Source organism: Leopardus geoffroyi, chromosome X, assembly GCF_018350155.1.
Source record: "Leopardus geoffroyi isolate Oge1 chromosome X, O.geoffroyi_Oge1_pat1.0, whole genome shotgun sequence".
Classification (NCBI taxonomy): Eukaryota; Metazoa; Chordata; class Mammalia; order Carnivora; family Felidae; genus Leopardus; species Leopardus geoffroyi.
Window position 1 is genome coordinate 42,578,806 of NC_059343.1, and position 11,370 is coordinate 42,590,175.

At 52.8% G+C, this 11,370-nt stretch overlaps 1 protein-coding gene across 1 annotated transcript; it reads left to right on the top strand.

Annotated features, from left to right (window-relative positions):
- The first annotated feature begins 363 nt into the window (after nucleotides 1-363).
- On the top strand, nucleotides 364-7,163 carry GATA1 (GATA binding protein 1). Its single transcript, XM_045471513.1, has 6 exons — nucleotides 364-482; nucleotides 4,115-4,351; nucleotides 4,859-5,236; nucleotides 5,339-5,484; nucleotides 6,054-6,179; nucleotides 6,646-7,163. Exons 2-6 carry the CDS (start codon nucleotides 4,132-4,134, stop codon nucleotides 7,015-7,017), a joined length of 1,242 nt encoding a protein of 413 aa, XP_045327469.1. The 5' UTR covers nucleotides 364-482; nucleotides 4,115-4,131; the 3' UTR covers nucleotides 7,018-7,163.
- Nucleotides 7,164-11,370: the final 4,207 nt, after the last annotated feature.

Consider the following 11,370-nt stretch of genomic DNA (forward strand, 5'->3'; position numbering starts at 1 on the left):
CAGGAAGATTCACATACATAAGGGCCAAGCCTGAACCTGACCTAGCACACAGTAGGAACTTTGTACAGTCATAAAACTGTACAGTCATAGGCTTAGTACAGTCATAAAACTGTATCTGCTATAGTCACTTTATCTTGGCTTCAGCCCGCCTTTGTTTGGCTAGACACTGTAGTCCATGGAAGCCCAAGTTGAACAGGGTCCAAGAATCCACAGGGTGGGCAGATGGGGCACAAGAAGGCCCCACTGCCCAAGAGGTGCCCCACCAGCAAGGAACCCGCCCCCTCCCCTCCTCCGCTCCACCCACTGGGGCACCAGCCACTCCCTGGGGAGGAGGGAGGAGGGAGAGGGGAGGGAGGGAGGGAGGGAGGGAGGGAAGGAGGAAGGGAGCCTCAAAGGCCAAGGCTAGCCAGGACACCCCCCGGGATCACACTGAACTCGCCACATCCCCAAAGCGGCTGAACCCTCCACACCAACCAGCCCAGGTCAGTCTCAGCCCCACCCCGAGAGCCCCCAGCAAGGCAAACCCCAGGCCTGCTATCCCTCACCTCAAGGCTATTCCTCCAGCCTACTCTAGGCTCCCCAATCTACCGCTGGTCCCCAAAGTGTCTACCACCCCTGAAACCCTTCACAGCTCCTTAAAACCACCTCTGTCTTTCCAACCCCCCATCTCTACCCTGAACCCACTCCCCAAAACCCACCTCCTTCTGCCCTGACTCCCATCCTCTCCTTCCAAGATATCTGTTCCCCTGATGTCTTAATTCTGCTCCCCATACCCCATCTCTTATCCCGCAAATCCTATCTCTGCCCTGAATCTGCTTTTCACTCATCTGGAGTTGTTTCTATCTCTGAGTTCTCCCCCAAAGCTCACTTGTGCTCCCCCATGTCTGTCTCTGCTCCCCATGCCCTTGTCCGCTCCCCATCCTGTTTTCTGCTCCAAATTCTCCAGTCCCCTGAACCCTAACTCCATCCTCTTATCCCCATCTGTGCCTCTCAAACCCCGTATTTGTTCTGTGTGACTTCTCTCATTCCCCCAAACCACTACTCTCCGCCAACCCCTGGCCTGCACACCAAAATGTCTGTCACTCCAAACACCAAGTCTACTCCCCTAAGTCTTTTCTGCCAAATGAATCCTCATGCCTAGCTTCCCTAAACCCCAATCCCAACCCCAAAATATGTCTCTGGCCCTCCCAGATCTCCTCTGGCCCCAAATGTTTCTCTACTACAATTCCATCCTGGTTCTTAAACTCCTCCTCTGCTTCCATAACCCATCTCTATCAGACATATTCTGCCTGTCCAAGCCCATCTCTGACCACTAAACTCCATCTCTGCTCCAGCGAAACCCACGGAATTCCCAAACTTGTCCATGACCCTCAGAATCCATCTTTGACCCCCAAACTACATCCTAACTTCTCAACTTTATCTGACTCTCAAGCTTCACCTCAGATTCCCAATCTTGTCTCTGCTTTTCTAACCAATTTCTGATCCCACAATGTGACCTTTCCAATTTGTCTCTCCTCCTCAAACCCCATATCTGCTTTCCCCAAACTCTATAGCTATACCCCCAACCTCTCCCTGACTCAACCCCCTATCTGACTCTCAAATTCTACCGCAAAACCTCCCAAGACTCATCTGCCCCCAGACCCCATCTCTATTCCCTTCAGTCCCAAGAGACCCTCCTTTGAGGGCTCGGATAGGGATGTTACCTGGGGTGAGGGGCTGGGCCAAGGGAGAGGTGAGGGTGCCAGCCTGCTGCCTGCTGCCCGTTGGGGCAGCACTTACTCTAGTGGGGCAGCTGATAAGGAGCTTTCATATCCCCCAGCCTCGAGATAAACTTTATCTCTGTCCGGAGAGTGATAACTGGGGGTGGGGGGAGGGCGGGCTGGGCCCCTGCCACAGGAGGGGTGGGCAGCCCTGGACCCGCCAAGGTGCTAAGTGCAGTGATGTGGCACAGTGGGGCTGGGGGGAGGTCATAGGGTTGGGGGGTGAGGTGAGGATGAGGGGGGATAAAGGAACAGTGGTGACAGAGATGAAAAGAGCAAGAGACAGGTAGACAGAGAAGGAAGGGAGAAAGAGAGAGACAAGGGGAGAAAAAGAGACAAAGAAAAAGAGCAAGAGACAGACATGAAGAAAAAGAAAGGAGAAACAGAGAAAGAGATACTCAAAGGAAGAGACAGAGATGGAAGGAAAACAAAGGAGACCCAGGGGAAGAAAAAGAGCAAGACAGGAACGGAGAAGGAAAGATACTCACAGACAGAAAGAACCATGGAGAGTCAGAGAGGAAAGAGATGGCAACTGAGAAGAAGAGGCAAGATACCTTCTTCAGGCACAGTCAGCGGGGATCCTGGCGCCTAGAAGTTAGTGGTAGACAGAACTACAGGCTAATCTATTTGCCAGCACAACCCCCACTGCTGAGCCCAACCTTTAGCATGTTCACACAGCAGGTCACATAGGCTGGGTGTCTGAAGATGGCCTTCTACTCTATCTCCGTCATTCCACCCCAAGGACAGGGAAACTGAGGCTTTCAGAACCATGGGGGCAAGTCAGGGGCAGGGGTAGGTTTTCTGGCTCCTCACCTGGGCTGTGTGGAGTCGGGTATGGGCAAAGATGTGGGACTAGTAAGACAGACGTGGAAATAAGGCCAGAGGGCTGAGAGAGTGAAAGCAAGAGTGAGATCAAGAAAGGGAAAGAGGAAGGAGACAAGCAGAAAGAGACAGAGTGGGAGAGAAGCAGAGACATTCAGAGACTGACTAGAGAGGGAAGGAAAAGAGAAACAGAAGAAGATAAAAGACACAGAGATAAAGATGGAGAGAGACAACCAGAAACAGAGACATGGAAATAGAGAGAGAGGGAAGGAAAACATCATATGTTTACAAAAGCACAGAAAGAGAGAGGGCAAGATACATCGTGGTAGCATAGAAAGATGGGAGAAAAATCTAGAGGGCCAGGCTGGACAAGAGAGAGCGTCACCAGGAAAGAGACACAGGGACACAGATATGCACACAGGGAAGGACAGAGACCAAGCCGCCATCTCACAGGTCCTAGCTGGGCCCCTGTCACCACCTCCTATCTGGCAGATGGGGAAACTGAGCACTGGGGCTGGTGGGGACTGAAAGAACCCGAAAGCAGAACTATGGCAGACCTCCCCAGGGCAGAGGGTACGAGTAGGGGGAACACCTCCCACCTGTCCCCCTCCTCAGAGGAAGCCAGTGGCCTTGGGGTGATTTCAAAAGTTGGGCGGGGATGGCAGAGATAAGCAGTGGGGGGTACTGACCCCCCCATGGCAGGGAGGAACTGAGGGGGCCCTCTGTCTGCAGACCCAACGGAGGTTAGGGAGGGAGGAGTCAAGCCGGAAACCATGGGTTTCTGAGAAAGTCAGAAGATGCAACAGATAGGGATGAAGTTGGGGAGCACAGAAGGGTGAACCCCAAGGTCCTAGGGGTGACAAGCTGTTCAAGGGACTCTGGTTCTGCACCCCAGTCCACCCCACCCAGACTCTTCTAGAGGGGAAGGAGACAGAGAGGATGGCGGCAGGGGGGAAAGAGGAGTAGGAGGGGAGAAAATGAGGCAAGGAGAAAGAGAGGAACAGAGAGGAAGAGAAGAAGGATGAAGGAAAAGGAGGAAAAGAGAGAGGAGGAAGGAGAGAGGCAGGAGGGAAAGAGAAAATAAGGAGGGGCGGAGAGGTAGAAAGGGGAAGAGGAGGAGGTGGGGGCTGAGGAAGGAGGAAGGAGAGGAGGAGGGGGAAGAGACAGAAGTAGAGAAGAGAAGTGGGACCAGGGAGAGGGGGTGAGGGGAAGGGAGAGGAGGGGGAGGCAGGAGTGGGAAAAGAAGGAAGAGGGGGAAGAGGAGAGGAGAAAGAAGGGAAATTGTGGGAAAAGGGAAAAGAAGAGATGGGACGAAGGAGAGAGAAGAAAGGGAAGAGGAAGGAGGGAAGACAGAGGGGAAGAAGGAAGGAGGAGATGATGGAGGGAAGGACGGAGACAGATGTGGGCCAGGGAGGAAGACAGGAGGGCTATGAAGATTGAGGGAATGGAACAGGAAGGGGAGAAAGGAGGTAAGGAGGAGTGGGAAGGGAGGGAGAATTTTGCAGTCTGAAGAGCCCCTCCTGTTCTCACAGGACAAACCCGAGGCCCCATGGAGTTCCCTGGCCTAGGGGCCCTGGGGACCTCCGAGTCCCTGCCCCAATTTGTGGACCCTGCCTTGGTATCCTCGCCACCAGAGTCGGGGGTCTTCTTCCCCTCTGGGCCTGAGGGCTTGGATGCAGCGGCCTCCTCCACTGCCCCCAGCACCGCCACCCCCGCGGCTGCAGCACTGGCCTACTACAGGGATGCTGAGGCCTACCGGCACTCCCCAGGTAACTCCTTTGGGTGGCTGTCTTAGCACTGGCTCCATGCTGTCTGGGCTGCCATGGTGACCCTTAGCTGGGGCAGAATCCCACTAGGAGGTCATCTTGAAAATAGCTGGAAACCTTCACATGGATGAGCTAACCACTTCCCCCAGCTAGGTCCAGGCCAGGGAATGCCAATGCTCCCCATCTCCTGTCTTGGGGTAGCCATGTTGGAAAGCAATGTTAGAAGCAGGCGGTGGTAGCCCTAGTTGTCAAGTGATCCCCGGGGCTCCAAATCCCAACAGTCACCCTCAAAGCCCATTTGGAAATAGGTGGAGGCTACTGCAGCTGTCAAAGTGACCAGGGGGGCTCAGGACCCAGGAGTTACCCAATGGCCAGCAACTGTTCTGGTTGCCTGTGGGAAGACTGGAAACTTGGCCACTATGTTGGGGTTCTTGGGCACCACTGCACCCTGATAGCAGGATGGCTTCAGACTGATCCCTCCTTCCTTCCCATACCCACCCTCCACGACAGTCTTTCAGGTGTACCCACTGCTCAACTGTATGGAGGGGATCCCAGGCGGCTCACCATATGCTGGCTGGACCTATGGCAAGACTGGGCTCTACCCTGCCTCAACTGTGTGCCCCACCCGCGAGGACTCCCCTCCCCAGGCCACAGAAGACCCAGAAGGCAAAGGTGGCAGCAGCTTCCTGGAGACCTTAAAGACAGAGCGGCTAAGTCCAGACCTCTTGACGCTGGGGCCTGCACTGCCTTCATCAATCCCTGTCCCCAGCAGTGCCTATGGGGGTCCTGACTTTTCCAGTACCTTCTTCTCTCCCACCGGGAGCCCCCTCAATCCAGCGGCCTATTCCTCTCCCAAGCTTCGCGGAACGCTGCCCTTGCCCCCCTGTGGTGAGATCTCCAAAAAGGGAGAGGGAGGATGAGGTAGGGCAGCATGCAAAGCAAAGTTGGGCTGAGCCTGGGATCCCCCATCCCCTTTGTCCACCCCATCAGAGGCCAGGGAGTGTGTGAACTGCGGAGCAACAGCCACTCCACTGTGGCGGCGGGACAGGACGGGCCACTACCTATGCAATGCCTGTGGCCTCTATCACAAGATGAATGGACAGAACAGGCCCCTCATCCGGCCCAAGAAGCGCCTGGTAAGACCCCAGGCCTGTCTGCCTCCACCTAGGAACTGTTGTTCTCACCCTGTGCAGGGATCCCTGTCCTCATGCTCTATGAGAATCCATAGCCCCCATCCCTTCCCCATCCATACAGGAACCCAGCTTTGCATAGGAATGCCTATCCTCAACCTACCTTCATAGGCTACATGCAGGAACCCTATCCTCTCCCTGCACGGCAGTGTTTTCGTCCTTGGCTTCACACTGGAATCACCTTAGGATGCTCTGAACCACAGGGGCCTGGGCACTCCCCTAGACATATGTATTTCATTGGTCAGGGGTGCTGCCTGGGCATCAGGTTTTCAACTCCCTGAGTGATTCCAATGTATGGCCAAAGTTGGCCATCACTGATGGAGTCTCACCCCCAATACCAAAATCCCCTATTCTGGTCGGGAGGCCCCGCTCTTGCCCCATTCAGAACCCACAGTCATCACCCTGCAAGTACATCTGTTCTCGCCCTGCACAGGAAGCCCGGCCTTCAACCTGACCCTTACCTCTTGGGTCCTCCACCCCGCAGTGGGTTGATCCTCATATTCTCTCTCCCCCAGATTGTCAGCAAACGGGCAGGTACCCAGTGCACCAACTGCCAGACAACCACCACGACACTGTGGCGAAGAAATGCCAGTGGGGACCCTGTGTGCAATGCTTGCGGCCTCTACTACAAGCTACACCAGGTTCGCCCTGCCCTGCCCTGCCCCTCAGAGCCTCCCTCCTCCCTGCTCCTGTTCCGCCCCCACCTTTGCTTCCCCTCATAACCTTCTCTCTTTTCTTTTCTCCCCCCTCCTTCCTTCTCTATTCCCCTCCTCCTTGGTCCTCATCCCTCCCTGCTCCATTTCTTCATCTCCTCACTCCCTTCCACTCCCTCCTGTCCCTCCCCTATCTCCCTCTTCCTCCTCCCCAGCCATCAGCTGCCACTCCCCTGCCTTGTAGCTCCATCAACCCCAGAGGCTTTCCCAAGCCCAGGGCTTCACAACCCTGGGGTTTCTTAGGACAATACCTGCACCACACCAGGGTCATGCTTCCCTAGTCCTTGAACCAATTCTCTATCCTTAAAGAAGTGCGGTAGAGATGGCCTCCCTTGTCAAGACACAGAGGCAAGGATGTGGAGTTGGGAAACATCCATGGCCTCCCTTTTGGCAGGTGAACCGACCACTGACCATGCGGAAGGATGGTATTCAGACTCGAAACCGCAAGGCATCTGGAAAAGGGAAAAAGAAACGAGGGTCAAGTCTGGGAGGTACTGGAGCAGCTGAAGGACCAGCTGGTGGCTTCATGGTGGTGGCTGGGGGCAGCGGTAGTGGGAATTGTGGGGAGGTGGCCTCAGGCTTGACACTGGGCCCACCCAGTACTGCCCATCTCTACCAGGGCCTGGGCCCCGTAGTGCTGTCAGGGCCTGTCAGCCACCTCATGCCTTTCCCGGGACCACTGCTGGGTTCGCCCACAGGCTCCTTCCCCACAGGCCCTGTCCCTCCTACCACCACCACCACTGTGGTGGCCCCACTCAGCTCATGAGGACACAGATCATGGGCTTGGGGCAGAGGTGGTGTCCCTCTCCTATGTAGCCAGCAGTCTGTACAACCCAACCCTCTGGGCCCCAAGACATCCCCCAGCCTGGACCTTCAAAGCTTTTGTAAAATAAAACCACTGGAGTCCTAAAACTGGAGATGTGAGTCTGTGTGGACCTGAATAAAGGGCAATGGTAGATAGGGTGCATGGCACTGTCTGGGAGTCTTTGATGACAGTGTAGGGCTACAATGTATGGCCATGTGAGGCTGAGGCAAGATATGTGACACTTCACGACGGTGCGTTATGATGTGCAGTTGTAAATAGTGTATAGGAAACTTTGTGTGACAGCTTCTGGGTTGTGAGATGGTCACACACCACGGCATGAGATGCAGTGTGTGACCAAGGGGGTGAGGCTTTGCAATATGGTGTGCATGACACCAGGTGACAGAGAGAGGCAGGGCACAGGTGACTGCATGAGAGGATGTGGAAGTGCATGTGTGACGGCGAATGCAGAAGAAACATGTGGTGTTGTGCTGGTGTGACTGTGCACCGCTGTGATCTTTGAGACAGTGTGATGGCACACGTAGGGGGCATAGAACATGATCGAGAGGCGCCTGGGTGGCTCAGTCAGTTAAGTGTCTGACTCCTGATTTTGGCTCGGGTCATGATCTCACAGTTCGTGAGTTCCAGCAGAATCGGGCTCTGCGCTGACAGTGAGGGATTCTCTTTCTCCTTCTCTCTCTGCCCCTCCAAAGCTTGTTCTCTCTCTCTCTCTCTCAAAAATAAATAAATAAACTTAAAAAAGAGAACTTGATTGATAAACACTTTTGGAATGTCGAACAAAGACTGTGTGGTGGGGTGTGGTGGCATAACAATGTGATGATGAAGGTCCACAGGACAGGTTATCTCTGTGGGGCTGGTAAGTATTCCTACGCAAGTCTCTGTGTGTGTGAGCATATATCATGTGGTATGTGCCATGTCACAGTGTCTCTGAGTGCCTGACGATGTAAGCAGCTCTGTGTATACTTGTTCATGGAAGTATCGACATCTATGGTTTCAGTTGGTCTAAATGATGGACCCCCTTCCAGAGAACAAAAGGCATGTGCAGGACAGGAAAGGGGGAGGGCTGGGGCTGGAATGGTAGCTGGCAAGAAGGTCAGATGGCCAGTGCAGGACCATGGGGTTGTCCGTGGGCCTTCCCTGTCATTCATCTCTTATCTCTCTCGGCCCAGCTCGGCCTGCAGCTCTGTGGGAAATGGAAGAGAAGGAGAAGGGAAGATTAGGAGAACAAAATAGCATCTGGGGGTGAATATTTAGACCCCATAGGTGGGGGAGCTCCCCATAGTGCCAACTCCCTCTCTAACACACCTACTCACCTGGGTGAATGGCTCTGCCCAGAGTGGGATCTGTTCTTCCAAAAAGGAAAACCCTTACATAGGAACATGCACTGAGTTGGGTGGCATCCTAAGCCAGAGAGGTTAAGTGGCTCGTTTGAGGCCACACAACTGGTGACACGGGGCCAAAGCCAGGCTCTGAGCCTTAGTGTCCATACTCCCCAGCAGCTCCTGACAGCAAGCAGCACCACTTGCTGAGTGTTTGTGTGGGTCGGGCAATGGCTGGGAGGCTTCAGTTGCTTTAGTTCATGAACGCCTGCAAAAAAATGCTCCAAAGAAAGGATACTTATTTTACATTTTCACTTTACTAATGAAAAAGTAAGGTTCAGAACTGGAGTAACTCCCCCTGACCACACTGAGTTTAAGGAGTGGATTTTGGATGGGGCCGCTTCCCCTGATGTGAGTCTTGCTCACACTTAACTGGCCTCTCTCTCCCTCTCATCACTCACTCCTCAATATACTCAGCTGAATTTGCTTTTGGGCTGCTTCTCTTTATGGCTTTCTCCTAGAGCCCCAGAGAAAAGGGCTGCAAGGAGCGGGGGCGGGGGGGGCACATGTCCTAAACACAGTAGGGAGTAAGCAGCTGTCCTTAGAACAGCACTTATTTAGCTAGTCGCCATGCCAGCCCACTGCGGAATCACAGCAGGCTATGCTCATTACAGGGGCTGTCCAGAACTGCCCTGGCCTTATAAAAGCCTCCTGCCTGCCTGGTCACCCCATAGAACCTCAGCCCTGTCACCTTGTAGGAGCCCCTGTCCTCGTCTTGAACGGAAACCCCTTTCAGAACCTGTGCTGGAAATGTGCCTGCTCCCACCTTGTTCAGGAGCCCCAGTCCTCACCTCCTAGAAGAATGGCTGCCCTAGTCTGATACTCTAAGGGAACTCTTTCTCTATTTAGCAACAGGAAACCCATCCTGACCCTGGATAGGAATATCAGCCCTCACCTTGAATAGGAGGAAACCCCGTCCTCCCATGGCACAGGAACCTCTGACTTAACCCTAGTTAGGAAACTGTGAACTCATACTGTAAGGAAGCCTTTTTACCATCTCTTTAGAAACACCTGTCCTGACCCTCTTCACTAGCCTCGACCTCTCTATAGGAATCCTGCCTTGACCTTGCACAGGACACCTCTGTCTTCACACTGTATTGGAGCCTAGCCCTCCAGATAACATTTTAGAAACGCTTCAATCACAATAAAATCTAGTTCTGAAAAGGTTTTTTTTTTTTTTTTAATTTTTATTCTTGAGAGAGAAAGAGGATGTGTAGGAAAGGGGAACAGAGAGAGGGGGACAGAGGATCCAAAGCAGGCTCTGTACTGACAGCAGAGAGCCCGATGCCGGGCTCAAACTCACAAACCATGAGATCATGACCCGAGCCAAAGTTGGACACTTCACCGACTAAGCCACCTAGGCTTAGTAATAAAAGGCGCCCCAATAAAATCTGGTTCTGAACCCCTACCTGGCTCTCTTTGCAGAAATTCCATCTTCAACCTCTCCAGGAACTGACTGAATATACGATCTCTTGCCTCCATTGTTGACAATGAGCGCCCCCACCCCCACGTCACTCTACACAATTCCTGATCTCACAAGAACCCATGTTCCCACTCTTAACATGAACTTTAGTCTTGAACTTACATAGAAATCCCCTTCCTTAAAAAAAAAAAATCCTTTCCTGATCCTCTACTTCAAGCCCAGACCTCATCTTCTACAGGTACCTATAGCCTCACCTGGCACAGGACCCCCCCCCCCCAACACACACACACACCGTACAGGGCTTCCTATCCTTACCATGTGTTAGCTCCACAGCCCTGACCCTCTACAGGAAGCCTTGCCTACAACTATACTGGAACCCTCTGACTGGACTCTATAGAAAACCTTTTCCTATCAATAGAAACCCATAACTCGACTCACAGGAACCTCTAACCTTGCTTTCTGGAAATACTCTCTTGACCCCGAACAGTAAGCCCTGATGTGACCCTGACAGCCTTGGCCCTGGCCTTGCCCTGGAAGTCCCACCCTCACCCAGTACAGGAACCACTATTCTGACTGTGGCTACTACACTGGACATTGCAGCTCTTTGGGGTTTATAGAATCCTGTAGCAGGCACTGCTATTGGCTCATCAAACCTGTTTTCCTAACCTCATTCACTTTTCTGACCTCCTTTATGGTTAGATGTGGACATGTGACAGAGTTCTGATCAATGGCATATGGGCAATGATATACACCTCTTCCAGGCCTGGCCCATAAAAACCTCTCATGGAATCCCCCACTCTCTCTCCTTCCCCATATACCAGTTGAATAGTGAGAACCCCAAGGACTCAGAGGAGAGCAGAGCCACAAAATGGAAGCTACCCGAGTCCCTGAATGACCAGTAATAAATATTCACATTGGACTTTGTACGAGCAAGAAATAAACATTTATTTGTTAATCCTCTAAAATTCTGGGTTTGTTACAGGAGCTAGCATAATTTAGCCCTATTGATAACAATTTCTTGATTGAATCTAGACACGAACACCTGTTCCTATGGTCTACATTAACACAGCTCTGAACCTGTACAGAAACACCTGTGCTGACCCTGATCTGGACCACCTGGTCTCTTTGTAGCACACGGTCATAATGCAGTTTAAGGAGTACCATCCTGAACTTGTACGGGATCCTCCAGTCTGGAGCTCTCCAGAAACAACTGTCTTGTCCTGTAGAAACCCCTGCTTGGGGGCGCCTGGGTGGCTCAGTTAAGCATCCAACTTCAGCTCAGTCATGATCTCACAGTTCATAGGTTCAAGCCTCACATCAGGCTCTGTGCTGACAGCTCAGAGCCTGCAGCCTGCTTCAGATTCTGTGTCTCCCTCTCTGTCTGCCACTCCCCTGATTGCACTCTCTCTCTCTCTCTCAAAAATAAACATAAAAAAAATGAAAAAGAGAAACCCCTGCTTGGTTCAGTAGAGGAACAAAACTATAGAAACTACA